The sequence below is a fragment of the Simochromis diagramma genome, unplaced genomic scaffold (assembly GCF_900408965.1).
Source record: "Simochromis diagramma unplaced genomic scaffold, fSimDia1.1 OVJJ01000816.1, whole genome shotgun sequence".
NCBI classification, from domain to species: domain Eukaryota; kingdom Metazoa; phylum Chordata; class Actinopteri; order Cichliformes; family Cichlidae; genus Simochromis; species Simochromis diagramma.
The window spans coordinates 15,471,651-15,492,004 of record NW_024386908.1 but is presented as its reverse complement, the minus strand read 5'-3'; the positions used below and the strand labels follow the sequence as shown (position 1 = coordinate 15,492,004).

Here is a 20,354-nt window from a genome sequence, read left to right as displayed (position 1 = left end):
TGACAGCTGGTACAGGGTTCTTAGGTTTGATAGCCTGACCTTCACTCCTCCAAACATTCCTCTTGTCATTGTGGCCAATTAGCTTGATCTCTGTCTCATGTGACCATAAAACTTGCTTCAGAAGGCATTTGTCATGTCTGTGTGGACAGCTGCAAATTTCATTCAAGCTTGAAGGTGTCAGTTTTGGAGGTGGGGGGACTTCTTTCTTGGTCGATAGCTATGTAAAATTGGCTTCACTGGCTTTCGGGAGGAACTATGCTGTTCTCTGGCAGGAAGCACCATGCCCTCCTGTGTTTTAAATGCACTTTAGAACAGCACGCAGCAACACTACACATGAGTGGGTGGAGGGAGGTTTGGGGTCTTCACTCACCCCCGTTCTGTTAACGGTCGGGGCTGGGGGGCTGGAAGGAGGTGCTGGCTGTCGGATTGGGGTCTGGGATGCAAGGCCTCCCTGCTACTGCAGATAAGGAGGCGGCCTGCTTTCCTCCACACCAGAGAGAAGGGTTACATCTCCTGGGTCCGGGGGGCAAACTGTAACCGTTTGTGGAATGCACGTTTGTGTCAGATGATCCAATTGGTAAAGTAAATCCGCTTGGCATCTTTCTTGGCCTTCAGACAACAATTCTGATGGCTAAAGATTCAAACGGGACAGGCACAAAAAAAGAAACAAAAACAAAACAAAAAAAAATGGCTTCACTGTGGACAGAGACGCCGGTGTCGAAGTTTCTAGTTCATGGCAGGCTTGAGCCTTAGTGGTTCCTGGGTTGTTCCTGAATGTCCCAACCAATTTTCTCTCATCTGAGAATGACAGTTGGGGTCTTCTTCAAGACCTCAAAGTGTTGACACATCCAAATGACGCATGCAAACTGATGATCTTTGAATTTGCAGTTGTTTACAAATGGCTCCGAAAAACCTTTGTAAATTGGGTAAATCTTCAATCATCTTTCTTGGATCTTTACTGGGTTCTTTGGACTTTCCTATTATTCCCAATTATTTTTTTAAAGTCATTAAAGATGTATACTATACAATCGTTCCGCTCTAGAAAAACTAAAGTTTAAAGAAATAATTAAACCCCCCAAATTATTGGGGGTCTGACCACACCTGTACGTATTTCTTATTTAGCATGTTCTTTGCGCCACCTGCCTGCAGCTGATTGTATTGAAGATTATAAATGGTTGCTATCTGTCACAAAACACTCCAGACACTCGTCTCCACCCGCTCCATCCCTCTTTTTCTCCTTTCTTGTGCGCTGTCCCTTGCTTTGATGGTTGACCACAGTTTGTTTTTCTCATGTTTCTCATGGTCTTAAATGTTTCTGTTCTGCTCATAATAACCAATAAAATAAATAAATAAATAAATGAACAATACGGTTTGGGTGTGGTGAGAACCTCTGACCGCTAGGTCGCGGTGTGTAAAAACACGCAGACTTCTCAGGAAGCAAAGTGCAGGACTTCCGGTCGGCGGCAAAGCGTGTGCTGCTGTTAAGTGCAACGTTATTGTGACGAAAGGATACCAAACGTATACCTTAAAACGCACAGTGCTTATTTAATTTGAGCTAAAATGGTGAGTAAAGCTCGGAAAACTTTACCTTTTAGCTTCACCGGATGTTTTGGGGGATTTTTTACTCAGAAGGGCGCGGGAATAGCGACTAGCCTGTTAGCTGGTTAGCATAGGCGAGGCTAGCGTCTCATTCATAACTGTAGAGATAATGAATGAATCCTCACACGGAAAGCAGCCTCACTTTTTATGTTTATCTACAGAAACATAATTAGGCTGGTTTTAATGCTTCCTGTTTATTGGCTGTTTGTTTATTGGCGATTTTCTTCCTGCTTGAATCGGTGGAGAGTGTCGCACCAAACTTCATTCAGAAAACGTCTAATTTAACTACCACACAAATATTTTGAAGCTAAATACTTATAATAACTTGATAATTATAAAAATTCACGGTTTATTTTTTAATCGTCTTTGTCTTTGGAAAACTGTGCAAACTGAAAGGAAACGTGCAAGATCTCTTTTTAGAGACCTGATACCTATTATAAGATCACAGATCAGAATAAGTCACTGCATATGGTTTTGATTTGACATGTACGGGTATTACGATGCTAAATTGTAGCTGTTTGTTTCATTGGTGTCTGAATTTGATGTGTGTGTATTTATCTCTGATTGGTCTGCTTCTCCAGAGTTTACCTCTGAACCCGAAGCCCTTCCTGAACGGCCTGACAGGAAAACCAGTGATGGTGAAGCTGAAGTGGGGCATGGAATATAAGGGCTACCTCGTGTCTGTGGACGGGTACATGAATATGCAGGTGTGGATCATTTGCCCTGTTCAATTACCTAAAATTTGTTCTACGGTCAAATTTTTCATTGTTTATAGACTAGGTATTACGGTAAGAGAAACTGAGACTCGATTTCAAAATAAAAGCAGTTTTCAGCTAATGTGATTTTCAACATTGACAAGCGCATTTAGTTTGGCATTAATGCAGCTGCTGTAGCATGAAAGGTGACTTGGATTTATTTTTCTAAACTTGGTGTTATTCTGTATCCAAGTATTAACAACTGTTAGCCCAGAGTAATGTGTTACCTTTGCCTCCTCTGCTTCTTTGTCGCTGTGTTTGAAGCAGCAAACAAAGCTCTTCTCTTAGAAAGGTTGTTTTTACTGTTGCTTAATGCAACACAGAACTCCTCCAAGCTGTCAGTACACAGTTCCCCTGCATTACCCAGCAACAGAAAATTATTTTGTGGGCAGGGATAGCTCAGTAGATAGCATGGTCGCCCCATGATCGGAAGGTCGGGGATTCGAATCCACTGAACGGCTACCCTGAGGTACCCTGAGCAAAGTACCTTCCCTACACACTGCTCCCCGGGCGCCTGATTAGTGGCTGCCCACTGCTTCACTGAGTGAATGGGTTAAATGCAGAGAAAGTAATTTCCTTGTGGGGATCAAGTATACATTATTATTATTAAAACTCGAGCAACGTGTTCATGGGGTCACACAAGAACCTGTAGTATTTTCCTGTTGAAGGATAAAATGACATCATTGCAAAGAAGCATCATTCCAGTGTTGGGCTGTACACCAGTGACCAGACAGTCACAGAAGAAGGGACCTGTGTTAACTCAACACTGTCCTCACTTGTAGTTCTAAACATACACCCTGATGAAAATACACACATATTAATATACTTAAGACAACATCAATAATCCAGCTCAGGGAAAACATCCTGATACTTGATAATTTGTGAAGTATGAACAGTTTCTACCCATTAAAAACTTCACATTTATAGAATTGCACCACAGAATGGCATGCTAGGCTATGCTAAACTTAAAGTCAGAGTTTTCTGTATCACCAAAGTGGCTCTGTTTTTACCTGGTGAAATCAGGTAAAAACAGATTACATTTTTTTATTCTTTTATTTAGCGCTTGTTTTAAGTATGAATTTGTGCAACTGTGGCGACTGATCATTGCCATTGTCACTAGTCAGTGCTGAATGTACAAGTCATTAAATCGAATTAAATTATATTTTAAGTCCAATGCTGGTGATTTGGTGTCCTAAATATTTATTCAACTATCTGCCACCAGATGGAGCTGCAGCAACAAGATTTTTGTAGAAAAATGCCATAACTTTGCTAGTCTGGGCCTGATCGTATTGTTAAGGCTCTTTTTAGTTATTTTGATATACAAGCAGTAGAAATGAGCTTTCTCCGAAGGATGGCTGGCTATTAGAGGCTCACAGTAGAGCCGCTACACCTCCACACTGAAAGGAGACAGTTGAGGAGGTCACCTCCTGTGTGAGTGTTCTGGGTGGACACCCAGGAAGCACCGGAGAGATATCTGTCAGCTGGCCTGGGAACACCTCAGTGTTTCCCTGGATGAGCTGGAGGAGGTGGCTGGGATGAGGGAGGTCTTGGCTTCTCTGCCACCAATTATCTTACCTGACCTTTGAACTTTGTTTTATTTTTATTTATTTTTTTACAGCTGGCAAACACAGAAGAGTATGTGGATGGAGCGTTGGCCGGACATCTCGGTGAGGTTCTCATCAGGTATGTGAATGACACGTTGTAACGCCACAGAGAGAAATCAGTGGGAGTCTGAACAGTTTGAAGTCGTCAGACTTGACTAACTTGTGTTAATAATTAAGTGACTGGTGAAAGGAAACGCTTTCTCATGCTGTGCTCGACCTCCACAGGTGCAATAATGTTTTGTACATCAGAGGTGTAGAAGAGGAGGAAGAGGACGGCGAGATGCGAGAGTGATGCCGGGCTGATGTGTGTTTGTGTTTTCACCGTGTGAAACAAATGAACGTTTGGGGTTATTTTTCAAGCAGCTTTGAATCTTTTTTTTTTCTACTGTATGTGAGACCAGTTTTATGTTGTGATACAGACACAATAAAGTGATTATTGTACCCTTTCTTAAAAAAATACGTGTGTTTGTGTGTCGTCTGATTTATTTATTTTTTTTGGGGGGGGGGGTGCAGTAAGCCCCACCCACTTCTGTGCACTTTAAACTCTGCTCTTTCTCTTCTGGGCAAATATTTGCCTGTTTCCTGAGTTGGCTTCAACACCCTCTCTCCTAAAGTTTGACTTCAGATGAGTCAAAATGTCCAGACCTTACAGACTGCTGGTTAAAAATGCCAAACAGCTAGTTTTGATCTGCAAAAACTCTGAGAAGTACCTGACCAAATATGGGATGCAAAATCTCTGCGTGATTGAAAATGGGAGCGTTGTAATAGGAAGGTAAGTTTATCACAAATGAATTTTATAGGCACATTTTCAGATCTCTAAGCTTTATAAAGGAGATGTCAAACATCTGGGTCGGGGGTCAAAAGTGACTACTGCTTCTGGTGTGAGGATTTAAACACAGTAGAAGTCTGCAAGGTTAGAAGCTTGTTAAAATCTCAAGATTTTTGAATTATAAAGAAAGTGGGAATGTTTGGGTTCCAAAATCTATACATGTGCATGCTTTGTGCTCTACAAAAGCACATAAACTGACAGGAAACTGAATAAATGAGGAAAATTAGGACCTGCTGTTGAAGCTGCACTTTTCCCTTTGACAGCTTTTGCTTTACACCATGTGATGGCAAAAGAAGACAGTACAGGGATTATTGAGTAAAAGATTGGGTTTTGACTGTCAAATGTTTACTGTCCTGTTAAGTAAAATAAAGACAGTAGATTTTAAAGATGACTAAACTGGTGATAGGTTTTTATTGCACATGTAGCTGCACAAATGCAAAATTTTAAAGTCTCTTAAACGTTTGATTCAGAGCCTCTTCTACCATGTTCCCCTACAATTAGACAGGTTTAGTATTTTATTTATACACTACTTCTTATTGATATTTTCTAATATATCTCTAATTCACAGACCAAGCTGCTTTAGTGACTGAAATGATGAGCATCCCCATGTAATGTTAAAGGCTTTAAAAAAAATGGTTCTATTTGTATTTATCATATCTCTACTGTCTATCACAGATGCTCTGAAATGTTCTAATGTAACTTATTACTTTCAGTCATTTTAATGCAAAAGAGTTCATCCAAGACACCACTGTAGGTCTGTTAGCTATATTACAATGCCAAACATCAAAATATAGCAAAAAAAAAGTGGAAAACTACAATAGAATCAATGGTTCTGTTTAAAAAAAAAAACAGATCTGTTTTGGAGGTTGACAAATACATTAGGAAATGCTTAAAAATAACACAGGGCACATGAATAAATATGACAGGAGTCATAAATAACCTCTGTTGAAGGTTAAGAAGCTTTATTAGAGTCTCTCAGATTTCATCAGAAAGATGGAAAATATCTCATGTAGCTACAGAAGTGAGCAGAGCTTGTTAGGAGCTGTGCTGTGCTTTTGGGCACCAGTTTCAGGTTATTTGAAAAGTGATTTCTTAACCTGACGACCAATGATACGATGTCAGATCGTGCCAATGATACACACTAGAGCGCCCCCTACAGGCTCTACCGACTCATGACATGTCAGAGAACAAAGTCACTGTGGATGAATGTGTGCTTTTCCCTCACAGTGACGGGCTGATTAAAGCTGTAGGGCCTGCAGAAACCATCAGAGCTCAGTATGCAGAAGCTTTGTTTGACAAAGTGATCGATGCTGCAGGAATGTGCGTCCTGCCAGGTGAGCATCAGCTCTGTATCAGTTCTGTTGGCTCAAATATAAGCAGTCAGATGTGTGAATTGTTGAGAATTTCTTGCCTTAGTATAATGTAAAAAAATACTTGATGTTCAAAAAAAATCTCCCAGACATTTGTTTTGTTTGTTTTCTGTTTTCTCCCATTATCATCATCAAATTTACAGACTAAAGATGCTAAATTTAAATGATTTGTTTGATATCAAGCTTGTGAAAAATATGCAAAAAAACTAAGAAATCAGGAAGGAGCCAAAGTCCAAAGTACTTTTAATGTTTGACCTTTTATTTCTGCCTCTTCTTGCAGTGATTAACTGCTGCAAACTTCTTGTTTCAGGCTTGGTTGATGCTCACACTCATCCAGTCTGGGCTGGGGACCGGGTGCATGAATTTGCAATGAAGGTAAATTATTCTGCTTAACTTCACTTCGCTTCACTGAGCATCTGAACTGTTGATGACACGCTCGGCGCTCCATCTGCAGCTGGCAGGTGCCACCTATATGGACGTGCACCGAGCAGGTGGAGGCATCCACTTCACGGTGGAGCACACTCGAGCCGCCCCCGCCTTGGACCTCCTGGCGACCCTCCGCAGCAGGTTGGTGCGGATGCAGCGAGCAGGCACCACCCTGGTGGAGTGTAAGAGCGGTTACGGCCTGGAGCTGCAGACCGAGCTGAAAATGCTGGAAGTGATCGAGGAGGCCCGGCGCTCCCTACCTATAAACATCTCTGCCACCTATTGCGGAGCTCACGCAGTGCCCAAGTAGGTATAACTATTTTTGCCTTATATTCCATATCTCCTCCTCCTCCACGTCTTCCTCCTCCTTCAGAGGGAAAACAGTGGCAGAAGCTACAGAGGACATTCTGAGAGTTCAGCTGCCTCGGCTGAAGGAAAGGATGTCTGCTGGGACTCTCAGAGTCGACAACATCGACGTGTTTTGTGAGCAGGGAGTGTTTGACCTCAGCTCAAGCCGCTCCATCCTGCAGGCAGGCAAACAAATGGGCCTCAACATCAATTTCCATGGAGATGAGCTTCATCCCATGAACTCTGCTCAGGTATCTGCCAAAGCTTATGTATACACTGTAAGCTACAGCCTAAAGATGAATATTCACCTCTGAACCACATCATAACCTTCAGTTTCTGCTCACCGGATCAACAGTACTCATATTATTTTGGTTTACACCAACTCCAAAGAAAAATATCAGCTAGTTTCCACCTTTGTGATGAAAACTAGCATGCTTCATTACCATCTTTACTACCAGACCTACGCTCTTCTGCATCTGGATAGTCTCCAGATCCCCGTACAGATGGATTGAGAAAACAAATGTTCACAGAGTCATGTGAAGTAAAAATAGTAAGTATGATTGGGAGCTACAGTTCATTTTTGTGGCCTTATTAAACAGTTTTCATACACCCATATGTTTTTTTTCTAAGAACATATGGGTGTACAGAATATGTTATTTCAGCTGCTGATAATCTTTGACTTTCAGAGTAATACAGTCTAACACATCCAAAAACATGTTCATGAAGGCGAGGGAAATGTCACTATCGACAAAAAAAAAAGACACTAAAGGCGCATAAAAAATAATTGATGATCCGGGGCCAAATGCAGATGAGCTGCACGGAGACCTTTGGATATTTATCTGAAACCTAACTGTTTAATTGTTTATTAATAATCATCTGAGGTCCTGTCTTGTTGAACAGAGTGTGCATTTATTTCAGATGGGGGCGGAGCTTGGAGCCTTAGCCATCAGTCACCTGGAGGAGGTGACAGATGCGGGAATTGCTGCCATGGCCAAAGCAAAAACTGCCGCGGTTCTCCTGCCGACTACAGCTTACATTCTGCGGTACTGTAACACACACACACACACACCCTTTAACCGAGAGGTTTCGAGTAATACATTTGATGTTTAGGTTGCCCCAGCCTCGGGCCAGAGACATGCTGGACGCTGGAGTGATCGTGGCCCTCGGCAGCGACTTCAACCCCAACGCCTACTGCTGCTCTATGGTGAGTGCAGGATGTCTGACTCCTCCTTTGTCTCTGTCACAGCCACACTCTGTATATAAAAGATGGATGTAAGTACTGTGACATTACCCATGAAGCCTAAACATTATGTTTCCGTTTTTCCTTAAGCAAGAATGATAAGTTATTAGCTTCCACTGAGGTGCAAACTGCTGCTGTAAGCATGTAAAGTAAAGTTGGACATTTTAACATGGAAGTCTGGAGGGGTTGATTCACTTCAAGAGTCTGCCTCAAGTGGCCAATAGAGGAACTGCAGGCTCCCCTCTGCTTACATCCCCCTCTGTTCTTCTTTTTCTCTCCCTCAGCCGATAGTGATGCATCTGGCCTGTGTTAACATGAGGATGTCCATGCCAGAGGCTTTGGCCGCCGCCACCATCAACGCGGCCTACGCCCTCGGGCGCTCCCACACACATGGATCGCTGGAGGTCAACAAGCACGGAGACCTGCTGCTCCTCAACGCCACACGGTAAGCCCACCCACAGCAGAGAACACTTCAAAGACCAATTTCATGTTTTTATGAAGCTAAAAAAAAAAAAAAAGTTAAGGTAAAATTTAAAGAAGCAGCTGTGTGTTTCTATTGTGGAAATAGTGCAATTATTTACTCTGTGTGATTCACTCAGTCACTCACTGCTTGCAGTTTAGTGCTGCCTTTAACTGTAATGTTATATTAATGCATGGTTTCATAATTTGAACCATTATTTTACCAGGTAGCTTTATTAATTGTGCAGTTTTAGTGATTCCTAATCAGAGGCAGAAACTTTGGTGTGCAGATGTTTAGATTTGGTGTTTTTCCTGATACTTCTGACCTCTTCCTACATTGAAAATCTAATATTGTATCAGCTTTACATTAGAAATAAGAAATAAAAATAACAGAGGCTGTCCTCTGTGTCGTTTTGCAGGTGGGAGCACCTGATTTACCAGCTGGGAGGACATCAGGAGCTCATCCGGTATGTCATCATCAAAGGGGACATCGTCTACGATAACAATAAAATCCTGGACTTGTAACTGTGGAACTAGGTTAACAGAGTGAAGTAAAACTATATAAAAATGTAAATGTGTGCTTAAGGAGCTAACTAAAATAAAGTTTTAGTCTCTTATGTCAGTGTGGTCACACCTGTCAGCCCAATAAGCACTGGGAGGCTTCGGTCCAGATGTTTATCTATGTTCATGTAGTGCTCTGTCCAAGCATGAAGCCATGTCATATCAAACAGCTCTCTCCTTTTATCAGTCACAGTCCCTACATTTAAAATCCTTCCACTCCTACCTCTCCTTCTCTCACTGCCTCCTAATATGCCGTCCCCCTCTCCTCTTCCTTTGTCTTCAGGCAGCAGTGGTATTTTCGCCCTTTAGACCAACAGTGCCATCAGTCTGGGTCTGTTAACAGAGGCCTCAAACAATCTGAAATCTCATGTTAATAACCATTGTTTAATCTTGACTTTTTTTTTTTTTTTTTTTTTTAAATCAAAAGTCACAGAGAGCCACTGAAAGTGGGCAAAGGTTCATGACCTAGATCAGATCACTGCTGTTAGAAAAGCTGAGTCAGGAGAGAGAGAGCTTTCCCTCTCAGGTGATCAATCAGTTCACTGAATTACCTGATCTGACCTCTGTGAAGCCTGCAGAGGCCTGAAACTCTCTCTGCTTTTATCAGAGGATTGCAGCAACAAAAGCAAATCTCAGTAATCATCACCTGGAACAAAAAAAATCTCTTCAAACCGCATTTCTGTAGAGTGCTCTTTATCTTTATTGAACATGTTAGTACACAACGCTCGCCTTATCTAAGCATTTTTCTCACACGCGTGGCTTTCAACGACTTGATAAATCATTCCCAGTCTTTGTTCTGATTTCTCGTGTTATTACTTTACATATTAAAAAAAAAAAAAAAAAAAAAAAAAAAAAAAAAAAAACCCCCCCCACAAAAAACACAATATATTGTGATTTTTATAAAAGCTAACTATAAAAAACAAAAAAAACTAATTTAAATGCTATTCACAACAATAAATGGGTGCAGAGATGGAAAAAAAGATATAAGGTTGTAGTGGTACACATAAAAACTGGCTTTTTAAAAACTATAACGATGATATATTTTATGTACCCAAAGCTCAGCTGTGTGAAACACCTCCATTAATCCCCTCAGGCTTCGTACTTCTTCCCTGCCCGGTGGATCTGCTGGTAAAGTGTCATGGAGAAAGCCATGCCGAGCAGCTGGAAACAGAAAAACACTCCGGTTAATAAAGAGCTGTGTTATGAGGCAGGATTTAGTGCTTAGCGAGTTAACTTTAGAAGGTGGTTCCCTTCTTAACCAGCATAACCAGCCCTAAACCGTTTCTGGAGCCTGATAAGAGCTACATGATCAAATCAAGGCTTTTTGGCCGATCAGTTCCCTGGAAAATTGTATCACGATTCCTGGAAGATAATAAGATGGTCTCTAGGGTTATGGGACAGTCTGAAGTTTGTTTTTCCTCTCATGAGTAAGAAAATAGATCCCCAGGGGAAGTTTATTTCCTGTTGTTCTTTGAGCGTTAATATACTGAAACCGCCCTAAACTTTTGCCTCGTTTTACTCTTGTCAATACAGCCCATGAAGACTTGCTGTAATATGCCATATTAACACTCAGCAGCAACCTGCCAACCCCAGTAGCCTTAGACAGAACCTCCAGGTAGCCTGGGGTGGCATCTCACAGCTGTTAGGGAAAGGGTCCCTAACAAAGTCTTTAAAGGCACATGGCCTTAATTGGCAGTAAAATGTCTTAAATGAATTTTTATTTATTTTTTGTGATTCTGTAACCCTGAGAAAGTTAAGGAAACTACATCCTGGATATGTTGAACTTGCTTCACAGCACAGACCCTGTGAGTATTTAAAGTCCGGATGTGACCACCGGATAAAGTGCTGCTCACCTGTATGACCAAAACACACATTGCAATAGTCCCCAGAAGGTGCTTGTTGTCGTCCAGCCACTCCTCAACCTTCTCATAACAGCCCTGAAAAGACGAAGGAAACCAGATCATCAGGAGACATCTGGTCACAAAAACGCTTTACACTGAGTTCACTCTTTTCTCCTTTTGTTCCTGGTTACTAACATCTGTTGTTGTTTCTGACACATTCAAACACAACCTAATGCTCCTTTAAATTCAAATAAAACAAAAGCAGTTTGGGATTAAGTTTGAGGTAAAGAAATAACAGGAAAAGAACTGTAACACCAACTCATTAACTATACGAGTCGTGGTTGTGCAGCTCATTTTAAACCAGACACCTCTTTTTAATAGTTTGAGCCAATAGGATCACAGTAACTGTGCCACGTTCACGTCACTTCAACCAATCAGAAGTTGCAAGGGCAAAACCCACGTGGGCCCAAATTTACTGCATGTGGCCTCTGTCCAGTCACGTGTCTGTAGGTGGGTCTAAAATGGAAGTTGTTGAACATGGCTCTGATGCAGCTAGTTAGGCGTGGTAACTGCTGATAATCATGTGGCTACCGGCAAAAATCGGGACAGTAAGTCAATTTCTGTCTTAGTGCATTTGCGCCGCTATGTGTTTTTGTGGTCTTCTTTTGCGGCTCATTCAGTGAATTTTGGTCAAAGTGTGGTGAAACTTGGTGTTTGGAATTGGTGATACCTTCAGCCTTTCTTTAGCCGGTTACATGAAGTCTAAAGAATTTCTGGTGCGGTTTTGTTTGTTTAGCGGACTTGTGTGCATTTACGTAACTGCTTGTTTAATCATGGTTTGTTTTCGTTGTGTTTGGTGGTTGTAGAAATGGTTTATATGACATTTTAACTGAGATTCAGAGGTTTCTGTGGATACCACACATGTCGGGATTTATGTTTCTGACCCCGTGTTATAACCGATTAAATGTGATCTCCTCCTTTTTGCCCCCGGTATCGGGGGCGTGGGGCTTACGTGGTTAAATTTATTGGGCCTTGTTGACAACAGAAGGAATAAAACAATCAGCAGATTGATAACTTCACCGACCCGTGTCCAGAACACATTGGAGGTGTTGCGTCCACAGTCTGGGTAAACCTGCTGGCAGCAGCGGTCAGGAACCACGTCATCATGGAACGCCGTGTGCCAGTCGCGGTGGTTCGTCACGCCGCAGCACTTCCACTAGTAAACAAGCAGGAAGGGAAGAAATGACAGTGCATCATTCACTCAACAAGCAGCTGGATTAAAGAGTTGGCTTTAATGCATCTGCTCACCTCTCCCTGTATCGCGTTCCATGCATCCCTCAGGCCGGCGTTGTTGTCCGTGTTGTACAGCACCAGCCCTTCTTTCAGGTCCTGACGGGCATTTTCACTCACCTGTTCACACAGAACCAGAGAGGTGGATCATGGGATATGAAGGCACACTCATCTGCAGCCTGGGAGTGAGCATGATTGCTAGCGTTTTGCAGTCTTACCTTGTCGGTGTAGACAAAGAACAGGATGAGGAGGATAAGTTCAGCCAATAGGATGATCAGGAGAACGATGAAGAACTGAATAAAAGAAGAAAAGTGTCAACATAAGATGAACAAAAGTTCATTTATACCAAATACGGTAATACACTCACACTCAGCAGGAGGCACTTGTTCTCCTTGATGGCACCCAGGCAGCCCAGGAAACCCGTCACCATGACTACGGTGCCGAGGGTGATGATGAGGTTGGCAGCGGAGAGCGAGGGGAAGGAGGGAGAGAGAGTGGCGAAGCTGCCCTGAGAAACTGAGAGCCATACGCCGACACCCAGCAATCCACAGCCTCCCAGCTGAAACACACAGGAAACTCAGACACTTCCTGCTGATTCGGTGACGATAAATTGCTTTAATCTCTTACTGCCGAGTCGGTGTGTGTGTGGAAAAATTACCCAGAAGAGCAGGTTAAAGAGGAAGAGCATGTACTTCACACAGCAGATGCAGCCGCGAGCCATGACTGAACCAACAGGCACTGAATAAATAAATAAAGATTTTTTTAATGGCAGATTTATATTAACAGTCTAAAAAAAAAAAAAAAAAAAAAAAAAAGTTACTAAAGCTTTGAAATAAACTGATCTCAAGAATACTACCCAAATTCCCCTTTAGGGCACCACTGTTCCCACTGTGTGCTGATAAAGTTTCTTAAATTATTTTGGTCTGTGCAAAGATACAACCACCAGTATTTACTTAATTTAGGTCTAAAATGAACTTTTATTACGTAGAGCTGCACCTACATCATAGTCAGTGGCAATGTTTTGAATTTTTAAGGGAACAAAACATGATTCACTTGTTGTGCGTTGCTTGTTTGCACAGAAAAACCACAAGTCACAAGTCACAGTCTGCTTTGATGCACATTATGCAACACTGACTGTAAACAGTTTCCTCTGCAGGGACTCAAAGTACAACCACAACACAGCAAAGAGGAGATGAACTCACCACTTGAACAAGCAGGAGAACGCAGAAGCTCTAGTGGTTTACCTGTGACACACAAACGTACACGAGCATTAACACGGCGCCTACAGGTGTAAACAAGTTTTTAATACCACTTTAACTGATACTGAACTTACCACACAAACAAACTGTTGTCACTTTAAAATGAAGGGTATGGTAAAAAAAAAAAAAAAAAACAAATAAACAAGTATGTGGTTGAGTTTAGGAACATTTTTAAACGTGTTTTGTTTGGTAGCATCTAACCTGACAGCTCCACACATCCTTCACCTGTCCAAAGTGTGGCAGTGGTGAATTTGTCCTCTGCTTTTGTTATTTAAATAAAAACTTCAAGACAAGAAGGTCACATAAATAACAAAAACGACTGAACACTCAAAAATCCCAACTATGCCTCGCTTCTAAAACTTTATTTATAAATAAGCTTATATTCCTGTTCCTACCATTTTAGAAATATTCAAAACAGCCTGAAACTGTTTTAGTCAAACTATAAAGGACAAACTGAGCAATTCAAAATGAATGATCCATATTAAATTTAGAGGCAGTGTAAATTTAAAGGAAATTTTCATGAGGTCCATTCATAAAAAGTGTAATAGATTTTACTCTTACTTGTAAAATTGTATTTGAGATATTGTAAATGTTTTTAAGCACGTGCATTTACCCTGTAAACTGTAAAAAGTTCATTAAGTCGTAAGTGTGGTTAACAGATAACTGACTAATAATACAACTACTCCAAGTCCAAGTACTTTCCACATTATGTTTTAGGTGGTGTCTTTCTCGGTCTCCCCACCACCAAAAGTTAAAAATAGAAAACTGGAAAGACATTACTCACAGGAAATGAATTCATTTAAGGACCAGCAGACACAGACTGCAAACTCTAATTTTAGCCATCTTGATATCATCAGTAATGTTGGTAAACACAGTGTCACAGTCTGGCTGGGGCAGACTGTATGTGTTTGCAAAAGAGGACTCAAACGCAGACCAAAAACTGAACGTGGCGTCGATTTAACAAAAAACAAGCCATTTATTGAGGCTAGCAAAGAGGGTACAAACAAAAGGGCATTGGTGAAACTAAACAATAACCTAAACTGGGTGAAGTAAAACTAAACATGAAAAAAAACCCTTAAACATGGTGAACTGACATAGATACCTGAAGTTGTGACATGGATGAGCAGACGACCTGACAAAGAATGACTGAAAGCACACGGACTAAATACACACAGGAGGATAATGAGGGAAGTGGGAACACATGGAGAAACAGCTGACACATGAACATAACGACGTCACAGTGGAAGAGTAAAACTAAACACGATGAACACAGGAACACCAGACCTCTTCAAAATAAAACAGGAAACATAAGACGCACACATGACAACCTGAACTTGAAAATGTAAGACACAGACATGAAACACATGAAGGGGAAGGGAGACTTGACATGGGCGGAAGACACAAGGGGAATCTAATAACAAAGAACTAGAACAACCTAGGCATGATAAAAAATGAACTTAGAAAACCTGAAGGGCTTAAACATAAACTAAAACTCAAAACGCTGGGTCAAAAGACCCAGGATCGTGACACACAGAATTTAGCCTCCAAGTACAGACCCTAGTTTTTTGGAAGCATTTTACATTTATTGAACCTTTTATGAAGACAAACTTGTCTTTTTAACAATGCATCTCCTTCAATTGTAAATGTAATTTGTTAAAATTGTGCATTTTTAGAAAAGTTAACTGAGCCAAATGTGAGGAAAAGAGAAAAGAGATGGATTGTTTTTGTATTTGTATTTACAGCACAGAACAAAATATCCACATTTAAAAAAAAAAATCATTACAGCAAAATAATAATTTTACCTTGAATATACTTTTAAATATATATAGAATTGTTAAAAGCCTAAACTGAATTTTGAATTAATAACTAACTACACATAGCTATTGATTATTTTATTAATTCATTTATAAACATGTTAACTTTACAAATATCCCAATATCCAGGTAAACCTTTAAAAATGTGTATTTTGTCTGAACAATAGGGCTGCCACAAACGATTATTTTGATAGTCGACTAGTCACCAATTATTTTTGCGATTAGTCGACTAATCAGATCATGCATCCACTGGACGTAAAACGTACAGCTTATTGCACCAGCATGCATCTGCTCTTATATAACTATCATTAGCTTACAGCTTTAAGTGTTTAAGGTATGTGCTAACTAAAAATAAAGACAAGATGATAGTTTATTAAATTTTAATGAAATTTGCAGATTGTTTCGGTGAAGTTTAATAAACTCAGTCGTCTGCTCCTTGCTATCTAAAATATAACAGGACACCGGAGTATATTCTCGAGCATCTCACACTTCTGATAATCAGCCGTCTGCTTGAAGTTTATTCAGCTGTGTAAAAACTATAACTTTAATCTCAGCCAAACCGATTTACTCAGGAACAAATAAAATACTAAAAAAAAGCCAAACAATAACATTTTTAAGTTATCTAAGTGACTGATATATCATGTTTAACCTGAGTAGCGAGAGACGGCGGTGGGTTTGAAAACAATTTTCCGGGAGTCCGGTGTTCTCACGGGCTCTAGTGAGCCTTGCCCCCGGCTAGCTATTGAGCTAGTGGGTAACAGACGTCTCAGAAAATGTCAGAGCGCTTTTGAAAGTATATGGTGTCTTGATAAACTAAGCAGATATTTGAAGTTTACACAGCTACATTCTCGCCAAACGTTTATTATGTGACCCAGAAAGAATAATAAGAGTAATATTAAAACTAACTAGCTGCTGCCATTGTTGGAAACTGAGCAGGGCCGTGCTATGAATTCTGGGATAGGCTGGGCCACGAAGTATACACCCGACCCATCCTTCAAATCTGGGGAAATGAAGGGCGCATTTGTCAGAGTCTTCGAAATTGGACAGTCTTTGTCGTGTTGCTGTAACACAGCGGTCCCCAACCCCCGGGCCTCGGACCGGTACCGGTCCGTGAGTTGTTTGGTACCGGGCCGCGAGAGTTGAGGCTCAGGTGTGAAATGTATGGTTTTGAGGGTTTTTATCGGTTTTCAGCGTTATTTTGTTATCGTTTTTATCGTTAACTCGGTTTTCCTGGGTCTTTTAACGTGTGTTATGAATAAATCTTTTTTTCAGTACCGGTACTAGTTTTATTTTGTTGTATTTATCCGTGACACCTTAAAGGCCGGTCCGTGAAAATATTGTTGAGCATAAACCGGTCCGTGGCGCAAAAAAGGTTGGGGTGTTGACCGCTGCTGTAACGTAATCGGCCTACAAATGCGGGCAGGAGGATGCGGTTCCTGAATTTGGACACAGCTACGATACCGGACGCTGCTCTTCTTCTTCGGGGTTTAACGGCAGCTGGCATCCTTCTACATGCAGTGCTGCCATCTTCTGTTTCAGTCCGTTATTACACTCTTAAGTCCTACTACTTATTCCTGCGTCTTTTGGGATCTTACAAAGCTTCAAACGACGCGTCGACTATTAAATTAGTCGTCGACGATTTTGATAGTCGATGTAAACGTGACTAGTCAACTAATCATGGCAGCCCTACTGAACAACAACACAAACTCAGATTTTCTGTCAAGTATTTATTATTATTATTATTATTTTATGTTTATATATAAACATTTTTGACAAAAATTTGATTTTTTTAACAGTTGTTTTTTAAATGTGGTCAAAGCATGTGACAATTATGGGAATAAAATATGACAACGAATCTAAACAAACTGAAATAGTAGTACAATTTTAAATTTAATTAATCACTTTTGTTCGTGTGTGCTTCTCTACTACAACATTTAACGTCATACACACTGTAGTAACACAGTAGCAAAACAATAACAAAAACCTATCAACCAGAGACAATAACTTTCTGTTATTTTAAAATGACTAATAAGTAAGTAAAGTAAGCAGTCATGGTAGTCTAAGGAGCGTGGAAAGAAAGCGACAGGACTTTAAGTTTCCTGAAGATGTTTCACTTCTCATCCGAGAAGTTCTAAGACCAAATGGTGGAGAGTCCCAGGTATGTTCTTTTCTTTTCAAGAACAAATATCACAAAGTGCTTTACAATACAAAATAAGACACAACAATTAAATATTTCAAACAACATTCACATGTTAATCATTTCAACGATTTTTCTGCATTGTGTTTTAATATCCACAAAAATTTAGAGACTTTTAAGATAAAAAGGAAAGATGGGTAGAAGAACAAAGACACAATATCAGTGACTTGCTGAATATGGAAAGTAGAACGCCAGAGCCCATTATTTTTTCCCAATTATGTTAACAAGATATTACGATGTGGCTGAATGCCATTATTAAAATATAACATTTAAAAAACATTTACTCTAAGCAATTCCTTAATATTTCTTACATTATTATCATTATTATTAATTTGTAACAGGATAACTACATCTATGCTGAGAGTCATACTCTCAGATAAATAATATGTTCACTATAGTGAGCCTGCAACAAACTAATGGTACTGTTTCACACAGTTCAAATTCATTCAGCAGTGGTTAATGCTGTAACACAGTTTTCTGTTTGTTAGCAAGATTAAATCAAAAAGTTCTTTTTTATTTATTTATGAACACAGGTTATCATCAGTATTGGTGTCAAACACTCACCTCTTGTACTGTGACCTCACTAAAGGTAGCATGAGCACATTTTTAACTTTGCTTAGTTTAACAAATGCCATTAATTAATAATTAATTGATGACATTTTTAATTAATGTCATTAAAAAGCATTTTCCTACACTCCATCAGGGGAGACAAGGTTCACTTTCCCATAACCCATCATACAACTGGAAGTCTTTTTGCAGCCAGAGAAGTCGCCCCCTTCTGGCCTTTGAAAATAATGACATCTTCCATCTTTTATATACAGTCCACACAATCACATTTTGAATGGGGCTTTCAGACGTGGGCACTACAAAAGTACGTAATTAAATACATTTTTAAGCTTCACAATTATATTAAATCAGAATTTTAGCCCTGTAGTTTCTCCCAGACATTTTAACCGTAAGCCCGTATTTTTTCATGCCCTCTGGCTCACATCATCACAAACTATCCCAAAACATCGCCCAACGATACAGCAGCTTCCAAATTTAAAAACTAGTGCGTGCAATAAATCTCTGCCTCGACGTGTTTTGACTGAGAAAAGCCATTTTGTTTTTGTTTTTTTAGACATATAGTGGGATCCTCGTCCCGTGGTGACGTCATCACCCAAACTTCAGTTTGCGGTCAACAGTTTGCGCTTTTAAAAAAAAGAGAGAGGGGGGGGGTAAGCGTAACTGTACCGGTGTTATTTTTAAATTCACCAACTTTATACTTTAGCGATAAGAAAAAATGCTAATGTCTGCCTACACGAAGCTAGCCCACTTCGCCGCGGCTCAGGCCGTGATTCTTTCCATGTCCATGTTGGGTAAAAGAAGAGGAGGAGGATGAGGACAAAAATGGGGGATCACTTTCTTACCGCAGTCAATGAAATTGCGCTCATCTCCCCGCTAACTTCTGGAGGTCCGCATGGTGCTCTGCCTCACAGCATCAGCGGCTTTTAACGTACAAATCCCGCAGTTGGAAGCTACGAAGTCCGCTCGGAAGTTTCCTCTATGGCTGGAGGAGGAGGACGTTTTCTAGGGAGAAAGGCGGAGCACAGAACTGGAGGACTGGAGGCGTGACTTTCGGGGGAAGGGAAGATAGTGAGCCGGTCAAAGACCCCGGCTGGATAAATATGAGTATTAGAATAGTTCACATAGTTTCCTATCGTGGCTCAATCCCCCGATTTTATCGACACAGTTGAAGCCCAAAAGAGCAATTGCCAACTCCTCAGTAACGAAAATCGCTATTGGTTGTCCTAAAAGTCGCTAGAAGTCGCTAAATGACGTCATCGCCTAATTTGCATAATTGGTCATGCTAATCTAATTGTAACCTATGTTGTTGGAGAGAGAAATAACATCGTGGAAGAGACATAAAGTGAGTAAAAAACGTCCTAAATGCATTTAGAGTTTATTTAGAACTACAAATTACATTTCTTTTAGCAATTATTGTTTTTTTTAATGTCACAATTCCAACCCTGCTCCTTTATCCGGGCTTGGACCGGCAAAAGTGACCCGAAATAGGCACTCTGGTGGAGTTACTTTGTGTGTGTGTGTGTTTATAAGTAGTTTTAAACCTTGTGATCCACAAAACAGCATAAGAGTAAAAGAGTAAAAGAAGAACTGACTGCGTTACAGCACCCGCTGCTTGTTGAGAGTAAAAGCAATACGCGCTTTCACGTCTTTTTTTAGCGACTTTGTTTTAGAAAAAAAGTCGCTAAGGGGTCTGAAAACTTGTTAAATATAGCGACAAAGTCGCTAAGTTGGCAACACTGCAATGATGACAGTTTTGTTTCACCTAGCGGTCAACAGCGGTACTGCAACATCTAACAGCAAACAAGAGTATGAACGACCAGATATCAATTTATTTTAAAAAAATATTTCCATACTGATTAAAACTATTTAATAATGCAAGACGTTTATACTGAGTTAAGTTATACATACAGTTTAAAAAAAAATTATATATGTATGTATATAGCTACACAGGGTTTTGGACATGACTCACTCGTTGTTATTTCGCCTCTGTACACCACCACAATGGAATTTAAATGGTCATCAAACGCATCACAGTGAGACTGAAGTGCAAACATTCATCTTTAATTCAAAGGGTTTAACAGAAATATTGCACAGTCCCACATTTTCAAAAACATTTAAAAATATCTAATTTCTTTGCCCTGAGAAAGTCTTGGGTTGCTTTTGTAGTATGCTTTTGGTCTTTAATCATTTTCACT

General features: G+C 40.4%; 3 protein-coding genes across 4 annotated transcripts; 2 read left to right on the top strand and 1 right to left on the bottom strand.

Annotated features, from left to right (window-relative positions):
- The first annotated feature begins 1,430 nt into the window (after positions 1 to 1,430).
- Positions 1,431 to 4,404, top strand: snrpf (small nuclear ribonucleoprotein polypeptide F). Its single transcript, XM_040035660.1, has 4 exons — positions 1,431 to 1,563; positions 2,181 to 2,306; positions 3,973 to 4,037; positions 4,184 to 4,404. Exons 1-4 carry the CDS (start codon positions 1,561 to 1,563, stop codon positions 4,248 to 4,250), a joined length of 261 nt encoding a protein of 86 aa, XP_039891594.1. The 5' UTR covers positions 1,431 to 1,560; the 3' UTR covers positions 4,251 to 4,404.
- Positions 4,405 to 4,474: 70 nt separating this feature from the next.
- Positions 4,475 to 10,041, top strand: amdhd1 (amidohydrolase domain containing 1). Its single transcript, XM_040035656.1, has 9 exons — positions 4,475 to 4,730; positions 6,015 to 6,121; positions 6,468 to 6,532; positions 6,612 to 6,889; positions 6,957 to 7,182; positions 7,850 to 7,974; positions 8,042 to 8,135; positions 8,456 to 8,616; positions 9,050 to 10,041. The coding sequence occupies exons 1-9, from the start codon at positions 4,594 to 4,596 to the stop codon at positions 9,153 to 9,155; spliced, it is 1,299 nt and encodes a 432-aa protein (XP_039891590.1). The 5' UTR covers positions 4,475 to 4,593; the 3' UTR covers positions 9,156 to 10,041.
- A 171-nt stretch (positions 10,042 to 10,212) lies between these two features.
- LOC120735891 (tetraspanin-9) lies at positions 10,213 to 19,195 on the bottom strand. Of its 2 annotated transcripts, none has more exons than XM_040035658.1 (9): positions 19,002 to 19,195; positions 13,525 to 13,566; positions 12,981 to 13,060; positions 12,690 to 12,881; positions 12,541 to 12,615; positions 12,341 to 12,442; positions 12,117 to 12,248; positions 11,045 to 11,128; positions 10,213 to 10,352 (listed from the first exon to the last, which is right to left on the bottom strand). In XM_040035658.1, the coding sequence occupies exons 3-9, from the start codon at positions 13,041 to 13,043 to the stop codon at positions 10,281 to 10,283; spliced, it is 720 nt and encodes a 239-aa protein (XP_039891592.1). In that variant the 5' UTR covers positions 13,044 to 13,060; positions 13,525 to 13,566; positions 19,002 to 19,195; the 3' UTR covers positions 10,213 to 10,280. The 2 variants fall into 2 exon arrangements, with proteins under 2 accessions (XP_039891592.1, XP_039891593.1); XM_040035659.1 differs by lacking the exon at positions 19,002 to 19,195 and adding an exon at positions 14,684 to 14,726.
- Positions 19,196 to 20,354: the final 1,159 nt, after the last annotated feature.